The 26,262-nt window shown below is 50.0% G+C and overlaps 1 protein-coding gene across 15 annotated transcripts in view; it reads right to left on the reverse strand.

Moving 5' to 3' along the window:
• Positions 1-49: 49 nt before the first annotated feature.
• Positions 50-26,262, reverse strand: part of MYOCD (myocardin) — a 252,907-nt gene continuing 226,694 nt past the window's right edge. For 10 of the 15 annotated variants that reach the window (XM_068655290.1, XM_068655291.1, XM_068655296.1 and 7 more), the window contains 9 exons: positions 24,044-24,119; positions 21,635-21,796; positions 17,176-17,351; positions 16,472-16,597; positions 15,685-15,962; positions 15,164-15,317; positions 13,001-13,954; positions 9,368-9,425; positions 50-8,673 (listed from right to left, as the gene is read on the reverse strand). In XM_068655290.1, the coding sequence (XP_068511391.1) occupies positions 8,105-8,673; positions 9,368-9,425; positions 13,001-13,954; positions 15,164-15,317; positions 15,685-15,962; positions 16,472-16,597; positions 17,176-17,351; positions 21,635-21,796; positions 24,044-24,119 (2,553 nt within the window). In that variant the 3' untranslated portion in view covers positions 50-8,104. Of the gene's footprint in view, positions 8,674-9,367; positions 9,426-10,379; positions 10,494-13,000; positions 13,955-15,163; positions 15,318-15,684; positions 15,963-16,471; positions 16,598-17,175; positions 17,352-21,634; positions 21,797-24,043; positions 24,120-26,262 lie in introns of all 15 variants that reach the window. The other 5 variants (XM_068655298.1, XM_068655301.1, XM_068655305.1 and 2 more) reach the window with 4 other exon arrangements.

Consider the following 26,262-nt stretch of genomic DNA (forward strand, 5'->3'; position numbering starts at 1 on the left):
TGAAATCTGTCAGCTTAAATAAATTCAGTGGTTCCATCACATCAAAGTGTTGTTTTTTTGTTTGTTTGTTTGTTTGATGTTTGATTGATTTGTTTTGTTTTTTGAAGTTTCCTGTTCACAGCACAATACCTGGGACATTTTTGGACCACGTGCTGTCCTCACTCTTCAGCCAGAATTCAAGACTGCTGCTGATTTAGTGATCTCCAGGCAGAAGATAAAATCCACTACACACTGGGGTAAAAGTCCTTTCCTGCTGGGCAGATACTGGAGCAGCTCATCACCTCATAGCTCCACAAATGGGAGTTGCCCTGGGATTGTGTTCCTTTTGCACCACAACCTTCGTGTACTAAGACCCGTGCCTGAGCCGTGACACAGTTGCTGCTCCTTCAAGCCTTGGACCACACCAGCATTCCTGGTCTGAATGAGCTGTGATGGCTTCTTCCAGCCCTGGAGCTAGGGATCCCCCCATGGCCAACATGACCAGGTCCACATCTCAGCTCTTGCTTTCCCTCTGTAGCACTGCATGGGCTCTGAGGGTGCCCCAGTCTCTGCAGGCGGTGCCGAGCTGAAGAGTAACACTTTCAGCTGATTGACAGGGAGACTTTGAGCTGCTGGCTACTGTCCCTGTGCCCAGTGGTGCACCCTGACACCTCATACCACTTCCTCATATCTTTGTACCTATCTTCAGGGCTGAGGTGCTCCTGATATCTTCACCAAGCATTATATAGCACACAGAAATTATATCTTTTCATTTACATTTATTATGTGTCTGTGGTACTCCAAAAGCAATTCAGATGAGTCCCAACTCCTCTCTGTGTGGACATAAGCAGTACACATGGACATGTGCAGTACCACCTATTCCCATGTGGAGTATTTTGAGTTTTGTAATCTATATTTCCATACATCTTCTGCTTTGGCTTCCCCTACCCTTCCTCCCCACCTCTTGTCTCCTTGAATTGCCTGGTACAAGTAAACAGGGTGCTGAGACCCAGCTTCCTCCCAGAGGCACTGCTTAGAATAAAAGCTCCATTTGCAGTCTGAGTCCCGAAGCAAATCACAAGCGTGGTCATTGCTTTCAACGTGTGAAGGATGCAGAGGAAGAATGAATGGCTGCTCTGAAGAACAGAAGTGAGCTCTTGATTTTTTACGTTGTGTTCAACGCTGTGCAAATGTGTCGAGAGCAGGCTGAAGCACAAACTCCCCCTCCTGGCGATACAGCGTACCACTGCTGTGCTGGGAATAGAATACAGAGCTGGCCGCTTGGCGTGTCTGTCAGGCAGGATGTGAACACAAGCCGTTATCCTTGTATGCATCCCGGACAGGAGGGCTGGCCAGGTCCGACTGCCAGGAGAAAACCAGTTTCTCCAACCGCTTGTTACTTCAAGCTGCAACCCTCTGCTCAGCCGGCATGCAGCACCAGAGTGCCGGGTGCAGGGACGTTACTTTGCAGGTGGAGCTGTGGCAACTCTCCCAAAAGCACATGCAGGATCTGAAAGCAGGAAGGGTGAAAGGATTTGGTGTACATAAAGGCTGAGTGCTCACATTAGAGTAGATGCTACACTAGAAAGCTGTTGGAGGTGTTCTGTGTGACCCTAACACCTCGTTAGACACCAGACACCTGCTCTGGTTCATTGTCGACAGTGATCTGTCCATTTTTTTTCCATTTTTTTTCCCATTATTGACATGTCAGCTACCTCAGACAGAAATAAAAGAAAAAAATAGGGGTGAGAAAAATCCAGATCCGTCTTGTTTTTTTTTTTTTTTTTTTTTTTTTTTTTTTTTTTTTTTCTCTGCTTCTGGGAGGAAAAATAACTTTCATGGCCAACAATGGAGGACGTCTCACCTTTGGCCAGATGGGAATGCAGCTTTTTGGATAGAGATGCAGTTAGATAATAATGCAGCAATCCAGATTATGTTCAATCAGCTTATTTTGAGAAGAGGAAGAGATCCTGCCTGACCTCCCAGGGAAAATAAGTTTCCCATCAGATTCAAGATGGACTGAGATCCTGTCCTGTGCAGCACACCAAGCAGTTCCACAACGAACTGGCTACAAGTGATTTGACTTGACAGACTGTTGTGTGTTTATGAGGCCTGCCAGATAATTGCAGAACTGGTTCATGAGCCACCCAGTTCACGACCATTTTTAGTCCCACAGACCCTGGAGTCATACTGAAATCTTAGAGGTAGACAGAAGACCAGGAGTGCTGTTCCATGCCAACAAGTGCACCTCAACAAGTTGAAGATGCTTTAAGAGAAAATACCAAAACACAGAGAAAACTGTGCGTGGTGGGCTGTTGTACCACAACCTTTTGCATAGCTCAGACAACGTCTATTCTCTTAGCCCCCCGCAGCAGGATCATGTGCTTCTTTCTCTTTTTCCATTTGCACCTGAGCTTATGCTGGAAAAACAAGGGGAAAATAAATGAGGAAGGACAGAAACAGATCCACATCCTGGGACTCCACATCACAATGATTTACTGAAGACATTTGAAATTAAGCTCAATTTAAAGAGGTTGGTGGAAACCTTATTGAAATCCAGCCAATTCCAGTTTCCTGTGAAAATGCCAGTGTGGCTGACTTCACTTTTTTTAATGGAATCACTGTCAGCAGTACATTTCTAGTGAATCTTGCTGGAGCCACTTTGCATGTTGCTGGCTATACTTGGCACCAGAAAGGGGAATTACTTGGATGAGCCCATACAGTGGGGGTGGGAGAATTTCAAGTGTCCCTGCAGAGAATTTTCTTACCACATGAGCAACTCGGGAGACACTCAGTGGCATCTACTGAGGTCTTGTACTTTTGTTTTTAGAGCTTCTGGAATAGTTTAGCTTGCCTGGAGCTTTTCTTCAGTTTGTTTAGCTGTAACAGCAACTATCTAATGACAGCATGATCATTACTTGCTTTGTTTTAGCTTTCGTACAATTGTGTGATGTAACACTGTTACATACATATTTTGTAACTACTAATAATGAGTAGTTATTCTGTGTAGAAAGATAGATCTATGACTCTATAGTCAAATGCAGTGTAGAAGACTATAGACATGGGATGACATTAGGGGCCTGAAGAAACAGGCACAGGATGAAGCCATAGACCCAGGTCTATAGACAACTCACCAGTGGCCAGTCATTGGTCATCAAAGGAATGCTTTTTTTTTTTTTTTTTGGGGGGTGGGGGGGGAGATAAGGTAACACCAGCCTTAAACAAAGATGAAGAACATACGTAGAACAAAGTATGTACATTAAATTCAAATGTAATGTGGAATTATAGACCACCTATATGACGAATGAGCAACTGAAGACCATATTAGGAAAGGTATAAAAATGACACACATACCCCTTTCCTTACAGACAATTGTAAAGTGAGGAGGAAAAACATATCAGCATTGATAGCTTGTTCCTCCTGGCAGGGACTGAGGATGCTGCCATGTGCCATGACATCGCATACCCTCATCCTTGGGGCTGAAGGCATCAACTCTAACCTGCAGAGAGGTTCAGAGAGTGAGAGGAAGGTGAGCAGAGCCCTAGAGGAAGGGGATAAATACAAGAAAGTCTTTGAACATAGATGTTAATTGTATGCAAAAAACTATTAGTGTCATTGTAACAGTACTAAAAAATATTTTTTTATTAATCTCTTAAGACATCAATGAAACTAACAGTAAATTCATGGCTTTGTGTTAAAAGTATATTTCATTTTGTCTGTAGCAAAATTTTGAGTGTAACAAAATGGTAGGAATACAAAGAACCTAGTTGGTAAATTGGATACAACAAATTGGAAGCAGATTGAGTGTGGAGGTGCTGTGATTAAAAAAAAGCATCTCTATGAAGGCCAACTTCTCCTCCTCTGGGTAACCCCAGCAGTGCAGATACCTTTGGTGGTATTGAAAAAAAAAATTTCATACTACCATAACACTATCAGTATGCTATTGTGAACAAATGCTTGGCTTTAAAACAAGATGGAGACTATGCTGAAGCCCACTCAGAACCTGAGTGCAACTTACACAGCCAGAAGTCCCTCTTCCTTGGAAGCCTCCTTTTAGCTGTCACAGATGTGGGGGGTGACAGCAAGGTCTGTGTGGCCTGAGGGGTGCAGAGGCTCCGTGCATGGGTAAGGAGTGGCCCTGGTCCCTCCCTGTGTGATTTGGGTGAGAGGTGGCAGAGGCTCTGGGGACCTGCCAGGGAGGAGCAGAGGGATCTGGTGGTGGGTGGCTGTGTGCTGTGCAAGGGGTGGCAGGGCTCTGTGCCATGGGGCAGGCACAAGGGTGATGCCTGTGCTGGTGTGGGGGCAGGGAGGACCACCAGGAGTCTTCAGCTGGAGGATGCGCGCAGGGCACTGGGCTGGGGCTGCTGGGGATGCGGAGGCAGCCCTGGAGTGCATGCAGGGGCCGGTGGGGGTGTCGCAGGGCACTGGGTGGTGGTATTGGAAGGTACCTGCTGCAGGGCAGGGGCTAGCTCGGAGGCTTTGGGGCTCCCCATGCAGCAGGGGCTGCGACCTCCACACCACACACCTGAGGGCACTGCATTGCTCTGTTGAGCCCAGAGGGGATGAGAACAGTGCTTCCCTGTGATAGACCCCCAAAATGGGGTCTATCTGGACCTGGGACTTGGTGGAACGGTGTCACTGATGTCTCCATGCCTCCCATGGAGAGCACAGCACTGAGCTGTCCTCTCACATATAAAAAAATCTTTCCAAAGGCAGAAACCATGTTATTTGATGTTTGGAACATTTTTTGGCTATCTCCTGTTTTTTGGGAAGGCCCAAGAGTTGAACATCACTGGGATCCTCCAGCTGGGCTTCTGCAGGAAACAAAACCCCTTGGGACAGGCTGTATGGGAAAGCCACCCACACGTCAAGGCAGACAAACCCAAGGAGGTACTAACGCTGTGGGGGCAGCTCAGCAGTGGGTGCTGAGCAAAGAAGGCAGAGAACAGTGGCATTGCTCTGGCACAGGGTGTAGCTGGAAGGATGCGAACTATCCAACAGGCCAGACACAGTGGCATGGGAGCAGGGCTGTAAAGCATTGGGGGACAAACCTGAATCTGGAAATGAGGGAACCAGCAGGGACTGGAGGGGTCTGGCTCTGGCATACCTGCCCGGGGGGGGGACAGGTAATTGAAGAAGCTCCCAAGCAGGACCCAAGGGGTCCTCAGAACTCCACGGGGGGGATGCCAGGTGTGGAGGGGGCTTTGCTTGTGCTTCTCCTGCCAAGGCAAGGGGAGGGGAGAGCAGATTCTGTCCTGCCAGCACGGTCTGTCCTTCCCAAGGAGATAGCTCTGGTGGGGCTGAAGAACCACTAGCCTGTGCAGAGCTGAGCTGAGCACTTCTCTGGACAGCAAAGCAGCTCGGCTGCAGGTGTCTTTAGGAGGGATATGGCCTGGAAGGACCTCAAGTGACCCTCTAATCCTTCCCCATGCCCCACAGAAGAGTCTTGATCTGGGCTTGGTCTCCTTGGTCTCCTGTAAACTGTCAGTTTATAGGAATGACAATAATCAGACCAAGAAGACTTTAAGCAGACAACTTATGGTGACAGTAAAAGAGCAGACAGATGAAGGGAAGCCCACAAAAAATAAAGGATGCTCCAGTCTGTAGCTGGATACCAGTCCCGTGTCCCTCTCCTCCATCGGCATGGCCTGTCACTTCCAAAACTTTGCTGGCTCTCAGCCCTCGTGGGATCAAATGAAAGCACAGCATCCAGCTGAGCTCTCCAGCCCACTCCTGCTGCTCCCCTGTGGGCAATGGGAGGTTCAGCCCTGGCCAGGAGCCCAGCTGCTGGAAAATTTGAAGGTGTTTGGTCAGCAGCCCAGAGTACCAGCAGCTCCCTTTGAACAGAATGCTGACCAGTGGAGCAAGGTTTGCAGGAGAACAAAGCAAAACCAAAGCCAACAGAAGGAGAAGTCTTTGGAAATGGGAGACTGGTTAGAAATCTCCCAGGAGAAACTGTTTCTTTAAAATCAAACTTCTGGAAAGATTGTAGCTGCTCCCTGGAATGAAGCTGAAATGAAATGAACACAGCTGGGATGGTTGTTACTGCTCCAGCCCAGCAAAATCAAACAGACTGTGAGCAGATGTAGTGGCAAGACAAAGGGGTTTTTAATAATGAAGGTGTTGCTGGTAACATAGGTAAGGAAATGTGCTTGCTTACAACTTTGAAGCTGACAGCATCCCTTTAATTAAGGAAATACATTTGTTGAGAGGAGAAAGTTGTCTGGAAAGCCCTGTACAATGACGCAGTGTAGCGGCTAACACTACTCTGATTCAAGTGCTATTACTATTCTTCATGGAATGGCTTCTAAAAATCTCTCACTTAGATTTTTTTTTTTTTTAATGCAACCTGTGATCGCCTATCCTAGCAGTGCATTGTGACCATTTGTACAATAGAAAAGTGGTGCTTTAAATAGTGACTTAAAAGCTACTGCCATGTTCTTTATACAGCATGCAACAACGCCATAAGCTGAGACACAGCGGTGGCCACAAAGCCTTCTCCGGCAGCTCTGGCAGCCTTGGGTGCGGGTGCCCCGCAGGAGCTGCGGCCAGGCTGCCCATGGTGCCCCTCACGCTGGGCCTCCTCTCCAGCTGCTGCATCGCCAATGTGATGTCTTTCCAGTAACACAAATATTAAATACACACAGTCCGTAAATAGTTTAACAATCTTTGTCAGCAACAATATTTACTTTGGCAAAACCAGAATTGCAAAGAAGTAGATGTGTCCGTCAAAGAGTCTGCAGTAAGTTCTTTGGTGGAAGCCAAGAAGTGAAGCAAAGGCTCCTTCTCATTAGAGCCCGAGGAAGTATATTGCACAGAGACTTGCAGGAGAAACACTGGTGACTTTAAATGGGAGGCATCGCTGCAGGAGAGCATCCATCTTCGCTGGCTTCAGAAGAACAAGCTCCTCTAGGCTCAGTGATTCACAGCTGTTCTCCAGATGGCTTTGCTCTGAGCTGGGTGAACAGTGATGCTGGAGTAAACTTGGGAAAGGAGAATCACTGCTGGGGATCGAGGAAGTATGGGAAAAAGGAAGCCTTCTGGATGACAGAGGAGTGGAGACAGCAAAGCAGGTGCTCACACAAAACCACAGGCACACAAGAGCCTGCTCAGCCTTGTCCCACACCAGGTGGCTGAATGGCTGCTCCTGGCTGCCCCTGCTTCTGGGTCATGCAGGGCAGTGGAGACCCATCCTGATTTTTGGCTGTGCAGAGGACAGCCCCTGCAAAGCTTTGCTGTATTTTCCATATGACTTGCTCCTACCTTGGATCAGAACATAATAAGACTTCATCTGTACCACACGAGCTGGGACACGCCAGCTGCACCATAATGCCACAGCTGTTCAATACCTGCACCTGCGGCCTCAGCAGCTGCCTCCAGCATCCAGACCTCTCTGCTTCAAGGTCACAGGCTTCAGCCTGATTCAGTTCTGACTGCAGCCAGGACAGCTCTTTGACTTTCAGCCCCACAGGCAGCCTGAGAACATCCCAAAGTACCACCATGAACATCGGCTCCATCTCTCACTCACCTAGAGCACAGCTGTGCAGGGACTGGGAGGAACATGGCTTTGGGGACAGAAGGAAGGATGTAAGGCTGTACAGAGTAGTGTGTTTGTTGCCCTGGCTGGGCAGAGCCCTTGGACCTCCCTGCTCCCAATCCTCCTGACCTGGCATGGCTAAGTTGAGCCATGCATGATGGCCTAAATAGCTGTACAGGCAGGAGGGAAGGGGGCAGCAACCTCTGGATGATTCCCTGTTGCTTCCTGGATGAGGTGTCCTCACCACACAATTTTGTCATGAGCTTCTCCAGTTCTCATGGGAGTGACTGCTAAAACTGGGGAGAAAAAGGTAAGAGGAACAAAATCAAAATTCTAGACAACTGTAAATCTAAAGGAGTGTTGATAAAGGTATCCTTTGTGGGGATGTGTCAATGGAGAAAAATCAAAGTACCAGAGCTGTTGAGCTGTCACTTTGCAGTAACAGGAAATTCAAACAAGTTTATTCACTGGGAAAATGGCTCCAGTTTCCCCTGATTCTGGCATGTTAGGTCTATGTGTTCTCTGGCATGACGGAAACACTGCTGGCTGCTGCAGGCTTATAGTATCCTGCCTCCGCCATCCTCCTGTTCACCACTGCTGTAGGTGAAGGTCCATGCTGGTGTTTAGATTGAGATCAGTAACATCTAGGAAATCAATGTTGAAGATGCTGGGGCCAGCAGAGGTGAGAGAGCCAAAGCCGGTGGCAGAGCTGGGGGGGGTGAGGTCCAGCCACTCCATCGTTTCCCATGGAGATTCAGTGAAGCTCATTTGTAAACCAGAGCCATCAGCAGGGGAAGGGGAGAGCTGTGTTTCCATTGGTGAGAGGGGAGTCTGTAAAATCTCCTGGGAGGTGAGCAGTTCATCTGCAGCTTTGCTGGAGAACCCCTCTATCATCCCTTCGAAGTGGGACTCTTCTCCTCCCATCTTCAGTAGGGCAATTTCACTGACTCTCCCCAGTGGGCTGTGAGCATTCAGCAGGACCTCGAGGTGAGTGTCACCACCACCTGGACAGTGCTCGAATGGGAGCTGGGTGGAGGAGACCTGTTCGAATGCGGCAGATGATTTTGGGAGAGAAGTGCTGGAGTTCCCTGTAGACACTGTTATGTGAGGTACTTTCTGCAGGCAGGACCGGTCTTCCTTGGCATTGGCTGGCATTTCTGTTCAGCAAACAAGAGCGGGTTGAAGTGCTCTGGCAGTGCCCATCACTGCTGGCCCAGAGGCACAGCCAAGGCCCCTGAGCTGGGCTCCTGGGCTGGGCATGCTTGCACAAACCCACTCCCAAATCAATCCCTTTGGCGTTGCTCACCCACCCTCCCTGTGGGAAGCCCCCCATGTTCCCACTTTCTGATCTCAGCTCCCCTGGTTTTGGACCCCATCTCCAGGACTTGAGCACTGGCAGCTGTCCCCATGGGGGTGGGCATGGATTGGGTAATGCACGAGAAAGGCCACTGGCAGCTATCTGCACAGGGGAGAGCACCACAGTGCTCTACGTGGGAGATGGCACTGGCAGCACTGGGAGTGGTGGAGGGCAGCAGGGGCTCTGTGTGGGGAGGGCGCTGGCAGTGCTGTCACCCTGCAGTCCTTCCTGAGCAGGCTGCATAGGTGACACGCTGAGCCCAGACTCCCACAATGATTTGGGGCATGTGCAGAAGTAGGCTCTGGCAGGCTTCCTCACCAGCACAGGTCCGGTGTGGTTTTGGAGTCAGTCTCAGTGGCTCCTGCCATAGGGAGGCAAATGAAAGCTGCACGCAGCTCAGGCAGCTCCACTGGGGCACACTGAGAGTTCTGGGCCCCATGGACCTATGCCTGATGGAGGGGAAGCCCTGGAGGGAACAGAGAAGCAGTGCGTACCTCCGCTCTCAATCAGCACGTCCAGGAGTTCGTCCATCTGCTGACTTCGAGTCATCTGCTGCAGCAAACGGCAAAGAGGAGAGTAGAGGGCATTAGGAGGAGAGTCCCTCCAGCCATGCGCCAGGTAGGTGGCTCTAGACCCCATGAGAGGCGCATGGGGCTGGCAGCAGTGTTCAGATGAGCACCGCAGGCACCTGGGACAAGTGCAGCAGATCTGGAGAGCACTGAGCCAGGTTTCCCCTGCTCTGCCTCCAAGCCTGTCTGTGCTCAGTGGACACTGCAGACTGCCTCTGCCCAGAGCAACCAGGACATCCAGACCCGAACCTGGCATCTAGCACCGGCACGTGCCTGATTGCAGTCCCAGCAGCCTCACTGGGGATAACATAACAGCATCCTCCTCTCCCTGACCCCACACTGGAAGGACTTTCTGCACACCTCCCTGCCAGCCAGGATAAGCCAATTTTTAGCACTGCCGATGGTATCAGTCGATGTTCCTAAAGGCACCGTGACCAGCACAGAGGCTGCTGACAGACTGTCACAAGAAGTAAGGAGTTCATGGGAGATAGGAGCTCCTCCCCACGGGAGCACCACTCCAGGATAAGGCTAAGGGCATATGGGCTCCGGGATAAGGTTAAGCAGATGGCAATCAGCAGGGCACTTTGCTAATGGGCTAGGTGAGGTGTCCCAACAAATGGCCATTTGGGATGTCTGTTTGCCTGAGCACCCTAAAGAAGAAGACAACAAAGTCCTGGGGCATTTGTATGGGATATCTGGACCCCAGGCACCTTTCATCAGCACAGAAGATGCTATCCCTTCTAGCATGGTGTCTGACTGCTTTATGGCAGTCATTTAGTAACTGGCTCTTCAAAGAAACCCCATTCCTTATGTAAAAAGGCTTGTCCTACCCAGAGATCCCTTAATGGGTTGTAGCTCCTGCAGCTGACAGTTACATTAAGCACAGAAGAACACTGCACAGCCCTAGCCCTATAGAAAGTAAAAATCATGCAGTTACCTGCTTTACTGCATCCTCATAGGGTGGAGGCTGCTTTACCTCTGAGGGGATTGGGCTTGGATTACAAAAACTTGGGGATGGAATAGAAAACTTTTGACCTGCCTGCATAGCCATCTGCGTGGGGGAAATACAGGGAAACGGAATTAATGCACAGGGAAAAGGTTACTCTCCTCGGCACAGAGGGAGGCCCTCTTTTGCCAGAATGAAACCAGGAAAACTAATGATATTGCAGGTCAAATCAGCTCAAAGTGCCTGGCCTCTGGGCAGGAAAGAGGGAGGTAAAACAGCTCTTTGGGTTAGCTCTGAGGACACCGGCAGGACCCAGGGCCAGGTTGAACCCTGGTCACTGACTGAGATCTGGCCACAGGCATGGTCTTGCAGAGCTGTGACTTTATCTGTGGGTTATCTGTGAATGTGAAGAGCAAGAGGAAGAGGTGGCTATGCCCAGGAGCACAATGCTCCCCCAGCTACCAGCTGCCTCTCAGCTCCTTCCTTTGGGGAACCTTCTCTGTCACTACCTGTTCTGGGACAGCTCATGGAGACTGCCCAAAAGAGTCACTGCCCACAGGCCTTCTCTGTGCCCATACCAAACACCTGCACACTGGTGTCAGCTTTTTGCCAGCAAGAGGGTCACCCTCTTCCAGGAAGGACATCACCTAAAGGTCCAGTGACTGCTGTTCCCCTTGTCTCGAGGCCCACAGGGAAGTCCAGGACATTGGTTTCACAACCACGATGACCTGCAGGACACTGCAAGGCCAACCCCTAAATGTGCTCCTTGTGCTCTGACAATGGGGAAAGAGCTGGAGGAACCCTTGAGGTGCCCTATGACTGCTCTCTGGTTGTTCTGAGCAATCCCACTGCCTCTCTTGGAGCATAGCCCCACGGCACTGCACTTCACTGTGCAATGCACCATGGTGCTCTGTCCCACTGCTTGTTGCACCACAGCTCTGTGCCCCACTGCTGAGGTTGCCACTGCACCCTACCCACGGCATTCACTGCTCTGTGCCCAGATCACCCAAAGCAATGCACCCCATTGCCTCTATCACCCCAGCAGCATTCCCCGTGTTGCCTACTTCAACCCCACAGCACTGCACCCTGCTGCCTGTCCCACTGCAGCACTCTGTTTCTCCTCCTGTCTCACCCCAACAGTGCTGCTCCCCTCTGCCCACCAGACAGCACCGTGCCTGACTGCCCATGTCACCTATATTGCTGTCCTCTGAACAGCTTAGTGACAAGGCTGCATCCTGACACTGCACCCCCCTGACACTGCACACTGCTCAATGTGCTGGCTGTGGGGCTGTGGCTCCTGAGCTGTCCTGCGTGAGCGCTGTGTGCAGTGGTGGTTGCTTTGCGTGAGCCTGTTGCACACTCAGTGCACACCTGCTGTGCATCTGCCCAAACACTTCGCGGGTGCGCTGTGCACCTGGAGCCACTGTGCATGCTTTACAGACAATAAATATGATGGGTGTTACTAGTGCCTGGGAAACCCTGGTAGGGTGTTAGGATGAAATGGGACTGTGATAAGCAGCCCTTTATGCTATTTTGTGTGTTGGCAGCATGTGCCCCTCCCTCTCCAAGCTTTCATACCACGCTGAGGGCTGAATGAGGAGTGGAGACACTGAAGGGACAGCTCTGCAGTGCTGGTGGCCTGAGGAGGCGACACAAGCTCTGTCCTGACTGTAGGTCCCAGTGGCAAGCCCTGCTTTATCATCTCCCCAAGAAAAGGCTTTCCATATGACTGGGGTAACTGTCTTCCTTCAACCTAGTGGTTAAAGTGCCTTACACTGCTGCAGGGGCTTAGCAAGATGCTGACGAGTATTGCAGGGCTTCCCCATGGGCATAGAAAAATGTGGCAGAGACCTCCCAGGGGCAGAGGGAGCTATGCTGGTGCTTCCCCACTGAGGATAGAGCTGTGCCAGGGCTCCTAGGGGCAGAGGGAGCTGTGCCAGGGCTCCATGGGGCAGAGGAAGCTGTGCCAGGGCTTCCCTAGGGTGGAGAGAACTGTGCCAGAACATCATGGGGCTGAGGAAGCTGTGCCAGGACTCCCCCAGGGGCGCAGCAAGCTGTGCCAGAGCCTCCCCTTGAGGGGACATGGAGATGTGTTAGGGCTCCTTTAGGACAGAAGAAGCTGTGCCAATGCTTCCCCAGGGCAGAGAGTTGTGCCAGGTCCCTCCACAGCAGAGGAAGCTGTGCCAGGACTCTCCCAGGACACAGGGAACTTTGCCAGTGCTCACCCAGGGGCACAGGGAGCTGTGCTGAGGTCCTCTGGGGAAGAGCGATCTGTGCCAGGGCTCCCCCAGGGCATAAGGAGCTGTGCCAGGGCTCCACAGAACAGAGGAGCTGGGTTGTGCTCCCCCAGGGCAATTGGATGTGGTGGCAGCATGGTTCTTCAGGAAACACCCTGCAAAGGACCCCGCAGTGCCATTAGCTTCCAACCCATTCTCCATCTCAGCTACCCTGCCTTACAGGCAGCCCCACATGCTCCTCCAACCCCCTGGGTGCCCATCCTGGATGTCAGCTGTCCCAGCCTGATAGAAAAGCAGTCAGAGATGTTTGTGTGAATGGCCACAGATATGAGTGTGTTCACCACCAAGATGACAGCTGGGGTGCTCTCCACTTACCGATGCTGTGCGAAGGCAACTGTTGGTCTGTGGGGACCCGCTGCACCCTTCTGCCTGTGAGCCAGGGGACACCGAGAGGAGATAGTGGCTATTAGGGGACGGTGGCAGGCTGATGTGCTGCGGGCTCTTTGCAGCCCCGAGAGGAGAGTGCTGGGGGGAACACTGAGGGCTCAGGAATGTTGAAGAGGTGATGGTGCTTTGCCCCGCAGGCTCCAAGCAGTGGCTATTTACAATGTGAGACAGCTGTGGCACACCACAGTTACTTAACTTATCTGAGCTGCTGGCTTGGCCTTTTAAGGCAGTTTGTTTGGATGCAAATGGGCAGCTGGACACTGCATTTTCTTGCTTGATGGGGACACCAAAGAAATGCTGAGTGGGCTGTTGTTTTTCCTCAAGGCCATTGCTTCTCTTTCGCTTCTGGAGCTGCATCCGTAGCTCTTCCACATGCCTCTGCTCTTGTTGCAGCTTCCATGTCAATTCATTGATGACCTTCTGTTTCTCCACCAGCATTTTGTCTTTCTCTGTGTCAATCCCTTCCAGCTCCAGCTGAATGCTCCCTCCATTCATGCTACTCATGAGGCTTTCTTCAGCACTACCATGGACTGGAGATGGCTGAAGACCAAACTGTGGAGAAGACATGGGCCCATCATTGAATGTGTCTGGCAAAGAGCCACTCACAGAGAGGTCGGAGGAGGCTGGAGAGATGGGTGGGGTGGAGCTGGTGCTGCCAAAGTGGTAGAAGCCATTTGATAACATGCTGGTGGAGGACTGCGACTGGTAATTTGACAAGGTGCTTGTTGGAGTGACTGGAAAGGTTACAGTTGTGATCTCACTGAAGTTTGGCACTGCATTGCTGCTGCACTCCTGGAAGGGCCGCAGCCGTTCCATCAGTGCTGTTTTGGTACCAGATACAGGAAGGCCTCTTATTCGGAGCTGCTGTCTCAGTTCTGACACCTAGAAGAAAAGTGACCAATAATCATTCCTTTTGCTTCCCCTTCCAGCTGAGTGTTTTAGAAACCTGACATTTCTCACAGCAAGCCGCATATCATAGATTCCATGCCTCCTGCTTTAAAGCTTTGGCTCCCGAGGTGATCAGTCAGCATGCACAGCCCCGACTACCACAGGACCCTGATCTTTCCTAATAGGAAAACCTTTTTTCCTCCAGAAACTGTGACTGCTCTCCGTGAACCAGCAGTGGTCCCTGAGCCATGGAAATAAGCCATGATTCCTCTCCTAGCAGTAGCATCTACCTGAGCAGAGGACTTTCCACACAGCCCAGGAACTATCCTTTAGCTCAGATAACATGACCACAGATCTCTGAAGCCAGCTACTCTGTGTTCAGGCATCTGCACCAGGTTCAGGCATCTGAGCAAAGCTACTGCTATGACCAGGCACATGTTATTTCTACCTCATCTTATTTCTCCATCTAACAACGATGGAGAAATTCATTTCCCCTAGGTCCCTGCTTCTAAAAAAATATTGGCCTTCCCTATGGCTGAGGCTCTGTTAACAAATTATAAAAGAATCAGTGATTTGAATGATTCTCCCTTGTTCCCTGCCTCTCTTGCCTATGTTAGAGATTTAGATACTACTCAAATCAGTGCTCATAGCCGCGGACTCTAGGGGATACCTGCTTCTCCAGACAGCTAAGCTGGCCTGGATGCTGCTGGCAGAGGAACTGCAGCATGGGCTTGCAATGACCACTGAGAAGCTGAGTCACTGAGTTGGTGTCAAGGCAATGCTGACACATTCCGTCTAGTCTGCTAGCAGTATCCAAGATATCCATCATAAAACTACTGAAGTTATGGGGTCATGAGCTACAGGAGCAGCAGCACAGATTGTTCTCTAGACTTTGACCTGATACCCTGGCCTGCAGCCAACTCAAGATGCAGGGTTTGCTGATATGTGCACTGGAGCAATGCACCCATGTGATACCCACAGAGCAGAAAGTCCACGTTTTTAGTTACCACAATACCAATCGATTCCTGATTCATCATGCTGTATGCCTGGGTTTGCACATAGTGTGGTGGTTCTGGTTTGCTGGTCTGTAATACAGTTGGTCCCTGTAGCACAGCCTGCTGCACTACACTGCACACATAAGGGGTAGCAAAGCACATTCAGGCTATGAGAGTCTGCTCCTGTGGTGACAAAGTTTTAACTCACTTTCAGATCATCCAGGTTAGATGGCAGAGGGCCTGGCTTGATAGATGAGACACAAGTCTGGCCTGAAAAGGTGGTTTTCACAGGAGAAAGAGGGGTGTTGTTGACAGAAGTTGATGAAGAATTTGAACTTTTGACCATTTGCTCATTTGATTGCCTGAAATAACAAAGGAGATTTGGGATAACATGTCTGTCCTCCAGGGTCTCTGTGCCCAATGCTACATGACATACCATCTCTCTGCTCCCTTGAGGCTCCTATCTCCTGTACGAGACTTGAAGGACCACCAACCCCCAGGAACACTGGTTTGGGCTGCAAGGAGATTGCTGGTGACCTACCAGCACGTCACAGGTTCCCCAACCAGTGCACAAAGCCAGAACAGCTTTTCAGGACACTGCTATACTTTGAAGTTTTTATGATTCCTTTGCATGCATTTATCCCCTTTGCACTGGCACAGATGGGCAGGGAAGAGGAAAGCTTGGAGGGAGACAGGACTAAGCCCTGATACTGGCACATTGTCACTCACTTTATCTGCCCTTGGTGCATCCCTGGGTAGCTGAAGTGTTGCTGTTGCTGCTGCTGCTGCTGCTGCTGTTGCTGCTGTTGCTGCTGACTGAGGATCTGGAGCTGCAGAAAGAGCTGCTGCTGCTGGAGGAGTCTGGCATATGCAGAATCCATGGGAGGAGGGGACTTTTCTGCCTTCTGGTCTGGAGGGATGTACTGATGATATTTCAGCTTCTTCACCTTGGGCTTGGTGTCTTTGGGCTTTTTGTGACGGTTCTTGCTATCACTGGAAGATTTTGACTGTTGGTACAAGATGGAAAAGAATTAGTGGAGAGATCCTGTCACTCCTGTGGGAATTTGGAGACCTGGCAGAGCAAGGGCACATCCTGCTGGCAGCCTTACAGCCCAGCTCCATGAGCAGCTAAACGTGTGTGACTCCCCAAGGGCAACATTTCATCCCAGATGTGCGAAAGAGCACATGAGAAGGAGAATGACCTTCCTTGCCTTGAAGGTATTTCTCTATTGCTCTGTATCTCCTGTTTAAAGCTCCAGGGGATATTTCCAATAAAGGAACTGTTCAATCACCTTGAGCAGGGACCAAAGCTCTACCTTTTACAGTTAAAAAATGACGTCAACATGCAGTAGTTGACAATGGGATCCATCTCCCTTCATTATTCCAGGCCTTCAAGGCCAAACCCCTAAACTTGCCAGACACATGGGGTGCAGCACCTGGGTATTTTGGGCTTAGCTGCTGCCACCTGCCCTGTGCTTGTTCCCTCTCCTAGGGAGCCTGGGCATGAAGACATTACCTTCACCACAGAGGGCACTGGGAGGGGTGGGCTGTCCTGTCCTGGTGCTTGCTTGGGGCTGTCGCACTGGCTGCTCTGCCCTGAGGCCAGCTCTGCTGCATTGCCCTCAGTGCTGTGGGGGTGATCCTGAAAGGAAGAGGTGCAGTGTGAGAGGATGTGGGGCAGATGCAGGCCCCCTGGACAGCCTGTCCCCACAGACAACCTTCCCTCCACACTGGTGCTCAGTTCCTACAGGACGAGGGGCTGCACCCAACTCCGTCAGCCAGGGGCTGAGCTGCAGCAGCTCTGCACCGCAGTGCTGATACACTGCCCTCTCAAAGGCAGTCTCAGAGGGCCCCGACCAGGCTGCAGAGGTCTCTTGGCACAGAGAAAGGAGATGGAGAGCTTGGAAACCTGATGCAGTCCCTGGGGAAAGTACAGCCTGGTGTCCCTGGGCTCACAGCAGTGTGTCTGGAGCACCCATATTCAGCGGACGTGTCTCTTTTCCTGAATCGGACACCTGCCACCCTCTTCCCCTGCCCAAAGTCTTCTCCAGTCACCCCATCCACTCCAGTCTTATCATGCCTACCCCAGCCCTCTCTCCCCAGTTCCCACAGGCTATCCCAGTCCCCTATAACCTTCCTGTCTCCCCAGTCTATCCCTGCCTACCTCAGTGCCCCAGCTAACCCCAGTCCCCCTCTGCCGGGCCGGGCCGCGCCACCCACCTGGGGCGTCCCCGAGGGCGCCGGCGGGGCCGGCTCCGAGGCTTTGGTGCCCGCCGACGACTCCGTGGAGCCCTGGGAGTCCTCGCTTCTGACCTGCTCCGGGGACAGGCCGTCATTGCTGCTGTCCTCCTCAAAGGCGAACGCGTCGGATGGCTTGGGGAAGTTCACCTGCGTACCTGCCGGGTGCGGGGAAGCGGCGGTCAGTGGCGTGCCCTCCCGTCCCCGCCCGTCGGCCCCCCCCAGGGCAGCGGCGCCCGCCTGTTCCCGGCTCCTGGCCGCGGGCTCCGCAGCCCCGGCTGGAGCGGGCGCCGGTCGCAGCCAGCGGTTGGGCTGTCCCCGGCTGGAGGGATGGGGTGAGCACAAGGCAGCGCGGGGAGTGCTCAGATCGCTCGGAAACCGCAGTGTGCCCTGCAGTCCCTGGTCATGTGCGGGACCAGGTCAGTTTCCTACGTGTCCCCTTTTTCACGTCTTGCTACAGGCTGAGGACTTGGTGCTCAAGGTGTTCAAATGCCTCATCCCATGGCAAACCATTGACCGAGGACAGCATCACTGGTTTGACTGGAAAAGAATCCTGCAGGCCAGTCCCCTAGAGCCAAATGACTTTGTCAGAGGCAGGAGGCTCTGAGAGAGCACAAGTACACTGGGCTGGCTCAGAGCAGCTCAGCTGTCCCGACCTGCCTTTGGACTGAAACGAGGAGAGGGGCATTAGTCTCTCTCCCCAGTCTGCCAAGCATCTCGATCGCACTTAGTGATCCTCAGCAGAAGAACTGAGGTTGAAACTGATGTGGAGGGTGACGCTGTCATGGCAGAAGAGCCAACGTGAGTGCACCTGGCTGCAGCTGGACAGCAGCTTCCAGGTCCTGTGGCTGTCCACAAACATCAGCCACATGAAACGCTTCAGTTAGCTGCTGTTACGTCCTGACTGCCACAAGGCCTGCCCCAGATATTGATTCTCTGCAAGCTCCCTGCAGAGCTCCTCCTCATAGTCAGATGGGCAAGAGCTTTTGACCCCAGGCTTTTACTGATAAATGAAGTGCTGAAAAAAGAAGAGCTCTCATGTGAGCTTTGGGAGAACTGCAGGTGGGGGCAGAGGAAGGAGCAGCGTGGTCATGCTCATAATCTCCTCGTGCTCACGTCTGGCATTTGTCAGGCAGCTTGGCATGCTGATAGCGAGGTGACAAATAGGGAAATAGGAAGGGCCCAGGGACAAGCCTCCACCTGTCTGTGCGGCTTCTGTAGCAATGTGCACCTTCTCACTGACACGCACCCTCCTGCCCCTATCTCAGAGATAAAGGCTTATCTCGGCTTGCTCCAGCTTGTGGTGCCAGGGTGGGTGAGAGTGCAGGGAGCCCTGGCTGCCCGCCCCAGGGTGGGTCCCTGAGCCACCAGCAGCTAGACCCCTGCAGAAGGAGGGCCCGCCTGCCATGGGGTTGTGTTGGGAAGAGGTCCCAGACAGTCAACAGTTACTGGTATCCTGACAACACGGCTCTGCGTCCTGTGCACTGTGCCTGTCCCTATCCACAGTTCTGCAAGTGTCAACAGCAGCAGCCTCCTCTGTGACCCTGGTGTTCCGAGGAAGCTGCTCTGTCTGCTTGGCAGAGAAATGCAAACAGCTCAACAGTACACTTGCCATGGCAGCTCTGGGGCAGGCAGGCATAGGAATATGAGAGCAACAGTGTCTTGTGGAGAGCCTCTCTCCTCCCTGCTCCCCACATCCTGGGGTTCCTCATGTGTGTCTGGAAATAGGGCCTGTCCCCTCTCCTCTACAGCTGCCATCAGAGGTTGTACCTTCCCCGAGGAAACACAAGGCTGTATGATCCCTTGCACTGGGGTGTCTGCAGACAAGTGTGGGCATCCTCTTCTGGGAATAATCACTCAAGCAGAGGGACTTGTAGATCTCCAAGACTTCCGCTGGGCTGGCATTTGACAGGCATGTGAGGAGAAAATGTGCCAAAGCACAGAGCCCAGGGGACCTTCAGGACACAGCAGCAGCCCAGGGCATGACAGGAATGTGCTGCATCCTGCTGCCTGATACTGGTGGCCTGTGCGGAGCGGGGAGCGCTGTCCTTATCTGTATCTCTCACCCAGCCCAGGGCTGACCATGTAGTTTCATGATCCCATGTCTCTGCTGTAATCTCAGGCAGAATGGTGTTTGCTTGGGGCTGTTTTTAATGCACTGGGTATTGTCCTCTCAAATGTATTGGACAAAGTGATGACAAGGACCTGGTAAAAAAAGGTTCTTATATCACTGCTCAGCTATGTAGGGCACTGGCGGCCTCCTGTCACTGGGATGTTAGGGCTTTCGGTTGGGGTCTGGCACTTTCCACTTGCCCTGTCGGAGGTGATTAGAGGAACATGTCAGCTGAACTTTCCACTATATAAACAGTTGAGATTCCAAGGTTAAAGTAAAATGATTTTAAATCCTGTCATCTTTCTGGTATTGCAAAAACAAAAGGCTTAATGTTCAGAAGTCTCAGTGCTTGCCTCTGCTCTTTTTTCAAACTTCTGCCCCAAGCTGTGAGCACCACAAAGTGCCTCTGACTTCAAAAATCAGTTTGAGGATCCTTCAGCTTGAGGCTTTCTTCTACAGAAGCCTGAGGACTGAGTTTGTGTCGCTGGTGCAGCTGCAGCACCTCCTTCTCATGGCACCCAAATAGCTTCTTGCTGGACTAACTTCCTGCTGGACCCTAACATGCTGTGTGTTTCACCTGAAATGGGATAAAACTGGCTTACAGGGAAAGTTTTTCCCCAGCAGATGATTGATGGAAGGCTATGGCAAAAGGGAGAGATTTTAAAATTGACTAAATCATTTTAATCCAGACTTTTGTTTTTAACAGTTTTGTCCTGTAAATCTCTATTTACTACAAGCTCCTGACATGGCAGCTGGAGACAAACATTGTTCAAATTTGACATGTGCTTTGCCCAGCCTCCAAGCCTTGGCTCCAGTGGATGAAGTCATATTCAAACTGCCTTGATTGTTTATAAAAAGGGGATTTTTTTAATGGTTTCTCTCTCTCTCTCTTTTTTTTTTTTTTTTTTCCCACTCCTCTCCTTTGATAAGTGACTGAGGAGATTTTGCTTGAACTCTCCTTAAAAGCTCTCCCTAAAAATTCCTCTTCAGAGTCCTGGAACATTTTGCCTTCAAAGGCAAGATCTGTGAAATGCTGAAACCAGGGTGGCTCAAGAACCGTACTGAAGGAACCACTGACCACACTCTATGTGCACTTTGCAGAGGGAAAATGAAGAGCAGCAACAATTGCAGTACAGGAAAAGGAGTTTCTGAGCCTGCAGTATTTCATGTTTCTGCTGGTTTCTGAGATGAAACCAAAGTCAAAGCGCTTCCTGTTTCAGTTCCCATTTTTTGCATTGCTCCTGTAGTTCAGACCCCTCATATCCCAGAGCCCTGCTACTGTCCCCAGCTTGTTCTGAATCCAGAATAGATACTTAACATGGGACTACGCCAATGGAAATAATCTCATTAATTTAGGAACCAAGAGCAAGAGAACAAGGAGTTCCTGGAGGCAAAACAGCTCTCAGTGCCCCACTTGAGACCTGAGGTCCAGTTTGGATGTGGAGGGATAAGCCCAGACTTCAAAAATGTGGGCTGCTGGGCTAGCAGGATGCTGCAGGTTTCCTGCTCCTTTCTCTGCCTTCTTGGTACTGGTGAGCTCTGAGTCACCATTTTCCTTAGTGTCAGCTCCCGCACTGGCCTCCCTGCAGCAGTATGGGGGAAATAACTGCAGGGGATTCTGCATCCCTCCTCCAGCTGGGAGGTGGATAATAGAGGAACACTGAGCTTATGCATAAACAGCGTGGAAAATGGCTGGGAGGAGCATAGCATGCTTTGGGATGCAGGCTGCTCCGTGTATTCCCCAGCAGTCTAGCACCCCAGTGATGCTTTCACTTCCCCTCTACTCTGTTGGACCTTGTGTGCCACTGGCATCAGTGGAAAAAAAAAAGAATGTCAGCCTCTCTGAAATGGGGCTATTTCACTCCTGCTTGTTGGGTTGTCAAAGCTTGGCAGGTCACAAGTGGGAGCATCCAGACCAGCCTAATGCCCACATGTGTGCACCCAAGCCTTCTCCCACATGAGGGAGGAAGGAATGACCTTTCTCCTGCAATACCATTTACATGCTCAAAGCCTTGGGCAGGGAAGGAAGAGTAAGAGACGAGGTGTTCTCTCTGAGAAGACATGGCTGAGAAATGATTCGTTTTCCCATGGTCTTAGCGCAGCACTAAGAAGATGAGAGATCTCTTTTTATAGACCTAGGTGAGATAGCACAGTCTGTGCTGGACTGCAATAGTACGGTGAAAAATAAGGAATTTTAAATAATATGCAGGCACTGCTCCTAACTCTAGGTCAATCACTTTCTGCAGTTGCCGCTTGACATCTGTGTAACCTTGACAGCCCCTGCCCCATGCCATGCACACGACACAAAATACATGCTCACTTCACTACCTTTTATGGCCTCTTTCACAGCTGAGTCGACAGGAATAATATTCTTCTCCACCAACTCCAAAGGACCCGGCCTGAGAGCAATCTTTTCATTGAGATCATCTGCCAGTCTGGCTCTTTTCAGCTTCATTTGAGTAGACTGAATGGACCCTTCTGCAGCTGAGTCTAAAAGGCCAAATGGAAGGCATCAGTTCAGGACCTGGGGCATCCGTAAGCACATTGCTCAGTGAGAACATACTTCCCCCTCAGCACAGCTTTCTGGACTGTGGCCAAGACATGGCTCAGTGTCCAGCAGGAGCTGTACTGAGACTGGGAAGCAAGATGGGATTTAGGGACATGCGTCTTCCTCTGAGCCTGAGGTCAAGCTTCCCCATTCCCAGGTAAAAACTTCTGTTTCCTAACCTGGGCTTGCAAACCCAGTCTGCAGCCAGACCATCCTTCCCAAGGCCCAGAAATGATCTGCAATGGAAATTTCATTAAGCTGTGACTAACATGAGAGCAAAAGTGGACTCTGACTCCTGCCTGCCAGGAGCCCATTGGCCCTTGTGGCCTAAAGCAGGTGGATCCCTACTTCTGAAGAAACAGCTGGAGGAAAGAACCGTTAACAGAGTTTGACAACTGGACCAAAAGCCTTACACTGGAAAATAAAAAGCAAATTCTTCAAGAGTGGAATGTTTGGAGGCAGCATGAGGGCAGTGTTCAGGCCTTCAGGGGAAAAACAAGCTGGTGGAAAGGAGCATAACAAAGGCAGCTAGATCTGGAAGCTACTACCAGACCAAAACAAACTGAGAAGCTCTAACTTTCTGAGTGGTGAAAGAAGAGTGGCCAATTACAAAAGACAGTGGTGATTTCCCAAATAAAGATTCTCTGACACCTCTGGTAGCACCAGAGCACTCTGGTAGTCAGGGAGCAGGACCCTACACTAGACTATACCTATACACTCTGGGGTTTAAAGTAAGAAGGGCTGCATCTAAGCTGTGCTGCCTTCAAAGACTGGACAGTCTTCTGGAAGAGATTCTGTAGGCAATACAAGCTTCATACTAGACAATAAAGAAAACTCTGAACGAGGTCATGAGAGTTCATCTAAGGACTCAGATTACGTATGAAAAGGAACCACATGAGCATCTTGAGATGAACAGTAGTAGGTGTGTCTGGAAGACATTTAGATGACAGCAAGTGTCTCAGCTGCCCGATTTCAATCATGTCTATGTCATGTTATGAACCAAATGGGCCTGTAAGTCCGTGAAAATCCAGGGCACACCTCTTTGTGGGAGCAGAGGCCTAGGCCAAGTGTTTGTGGGGCAGCACAGACAGCGTGCTTAATGCACAGCCCGGCCATCTCTGTACCACCTCTCCTCCAGCTCTATCTCGCTGGCCCTGTCAACGCCTGGTGACTGCAGCCATTTCCACATCTGTTTTACAGCTCCTGGCCCCAATTCCAGTTCATATTTGCTTCAATTATTTAACCTAAGGGAAAGACAATTTCCACCTGTTAAATGGCCAGTGATGCTGGCTCATTTTCAGATGGAAAGAAAAGGGTAAATTAAGAGAGTGGCACTGATCTGTCACAGACTCTGGGCTTAAACCTCTTGCATGCCAGAGGAAAAAGAAATATGAACTGCATCCATACTGAGAGCAGAGGCCAGCATTTACAGTTCCCAGAGAGTAATCTGCTTCTTCTAAGGGACTAAAAGGACTCAAGGAGGGACTGCACATCCTCCTTGTCTCTAAGGAGCTTGTTATCTCTGAAGATAACGAGGGACACCGCAGAGTCCTGCTGTCTGTGACGGGATGCAGCAGAGCACTGCCAGCTCCCTGGCTGGGAGGGGACACCAGGCTGGGAGAGGGGGGAGAGCTGCTGGGTCTCACTGACTGGTACCAGAGCTCAACCTTTTTTTGTATGGCTATGCTTGGGTCATTGATTCTATCAACATCAATAGACACATAATGAGAATTATGGCAAAAAAAAAAAAAAAAAAAGTCCACCTTTAGGAGGTTATTACAACTACCTGCTACGAGGATTTCACCACAAATGCCCATGGTATGCACTTTGTGAGGATCAGACCTCTACACCTCTGTGTAACAAAGTATTCTTTCACAGCTGTTCTATATCCCACTGTCTTCTAGACCATCTCATACTGGTACCTGCCAGAGGTGGGACAAAGATTAGATGGCCTTGTTCCTGCTCCTGTCGGGAAAAGTGTGTCTCCTGCCTCCTGAAGGTCAGGTCTGAACCAAATACCATACAACGTCCCATTCCATACAATGTCCCTTTGACTGTGGCCCTCATGAGCAGCTGGGGCAAAGTTAATTGTGATGAGGGTCCTGAAAGGAACTCAAGTGGGGCAGGAGAGACATGAGTCACAGGCAGGAGAAACAAGGAGTAAGTGGGAGAATCTCAGGCAGGCTTACCTTGTAAAATGTGCATGTTGACCAGGTCTGATCTCTCAGGCCTGTTTCTGATCTTGTGCTTGAGATAATCTTCAGTCTGCAGAACACAAATGCAGAGAGTATTATCTGACTAGAGCAGCAATAAGGTACAGAGAGCAGAGGCCCCCATGCTATCCCAAGTTTTTTTTTTTTATTTATTATTATTATTATTATTTTATTATTATTATTATTTTTTATTTGGTACAGTTTAGGTTCAGTGAGCTCCTAAATGACATTTTTTTTCCACCTGGACACCGGCTGATTCTTGGGCAGAAATTCTTCATAAAGGGAACAACATGCATGGAGCTGCTGACTGTTTACTATCCCCACAGCTAACCTGTGTTCTTTCCAGTTTCCCTTGGGCTTCTGATGCCAGAAGTATTATGAGAGCTCGTGGAAAGGATGAAACCTGTTTGCTGGGAGTGGTAGATTTGCTCCTGGCTCAGCATACCATTTCACCTTTGAGACCTACACAAAGGCAACTCCACAGTATAGTGTTAGCAATCGCTTCTTTGGGAAGCCTGGCATCCTTTGGTGAGATATAAGGCTGAGCAAATCATGAAGATACCCGGACACTCCTCCCAGGTCAGCCAAAAGACTTAGCTTTACTGTGGTCCTGCAGCTCCTGTGCTCTGAAGTTCTTCACCCCAGCTATGGTGTGGGTTGGGAAAATCCACACTGCAGATCACTGTAGTGGAGCTTGTGATGAACTTGTACCAGCTTCTCCATGGTTTTAAGAACAAAAAGACCCACAGAGGTGCAATAGCCTATTTCTCCAGGGCCAAGGAAGTCAGTATTGGTGGCAGCTGACCTCAAGGATACAAATACTAGCTCATCGCCTAGATAAGAAGAGCTAGGGAACAACCTAGATAAATTATTACCTGTTTGTGAAGTTGAGATGCTAGAATAGATAGTATAAAGATGTACATAGTTCAAAGAGGTGAAACCCTTCAGGATAAATAGAAAATAGCACAAGCAGCTAGAGAAAACTGGGAAACCCATAGCACAATTGTACAGGTTCATGAGAAAAAGGTTTTATAAGCATTTCTGTAGCCGGGAGAAGGCAATGGAATGTGCTGCCTGTGTTCTGTAGATAATTGTGGATGCTGCTGAGATGGCTACAGAATTTAATGCCTTTTTAAAACATTGTCACTAAAAAGATATGTGACTATCAATCACATGACTAAGCCAAGAACCTTCAGCAACAAGACAATAGAAACTGCAGTTATCAGTTTGGAGAACAGGTTGGAGAGTACTCAGATAGTTAAATGTTCCCAAACAGTTTGAGATATACAAGGCTGGAGTAATAGCAGCTGTCTCTGGTTCTCTAGGAGACTGGGCCAGGGAGAGTATACATGTATTTTCTAGTTTTAAAAGAGATGGAGAGAAGAAACCTGGAAATTATAATTCCCGTCAGAGAGATATTGGAACAAGTAATCAAACAACCTGTATAAATGTATTTTGAAGACAGCAGGGAGGTGAGTAACAGCCAGGATGGATTCATGAAGAACAAACCACATCACACCAACCTAATTTCCTTTTATGGATAGATGACAGATTTCTGTTACAGGAATAAACAAAAAATGTCATGTAGCTTGACTCTAAGCATGTTTTGACATTATCTCACATGGTTTCTTCATATGCAAGCTAGAGAAATTTGTTCTGGATAAGACTAACATAAAAAAGGAGCAAAACTGTGGGTCACCAAAGGAATTAGGAATAGTTCACAGTCTAAACAGAAGAATATATCAAATCATGTTCTGCAGCAATTTTTCCTGCTATTCAATATATTCATTAATGCCTTAGATGACAGAAGACATACTTCTTAACTCTGAATCATTCAAGACTAATAGATTAGAATACAAAATTTTTTGGAGCAATTGAAGAAATTATCTGAAATACACTGGATACAGTTCAAGAAGGACAATTGGAAAGGAGTCTATTCAGGTCACAGTTAGCCACAGCTAAGCCAGCTGATTAAGCACTGGAGGGGACGAGGACTTAATCCACCATAGATGTTTCTGTACTGGTCACTGGACAGTGGTCTTAGACAGAAATTAGTAACTGCATAAATATTGGAAAATATATGAAAGACTCCAGAGAACCTAGTGATCAGCAGCTGAACCACATCCCCAGACCAGCAGGCAGCTTTCTAGGAAATACCATGAAGAATGTCAGATGGGCACAAGGAGTAACGAGGC

Source organism: Anas acuta, chromosome 18 (assembly GCF_963932015.1).
Source record: "Anas acuta chromosome 18, bAnaAcu1.1, whole genome shotgun sequence".
Classification (NCBI taxonomy): domain Eukaryota; kingdom Metazoa; phylum Chordata; class Aves; order Anseriformes; family Anatidae; genus Anas; species Anas acuta.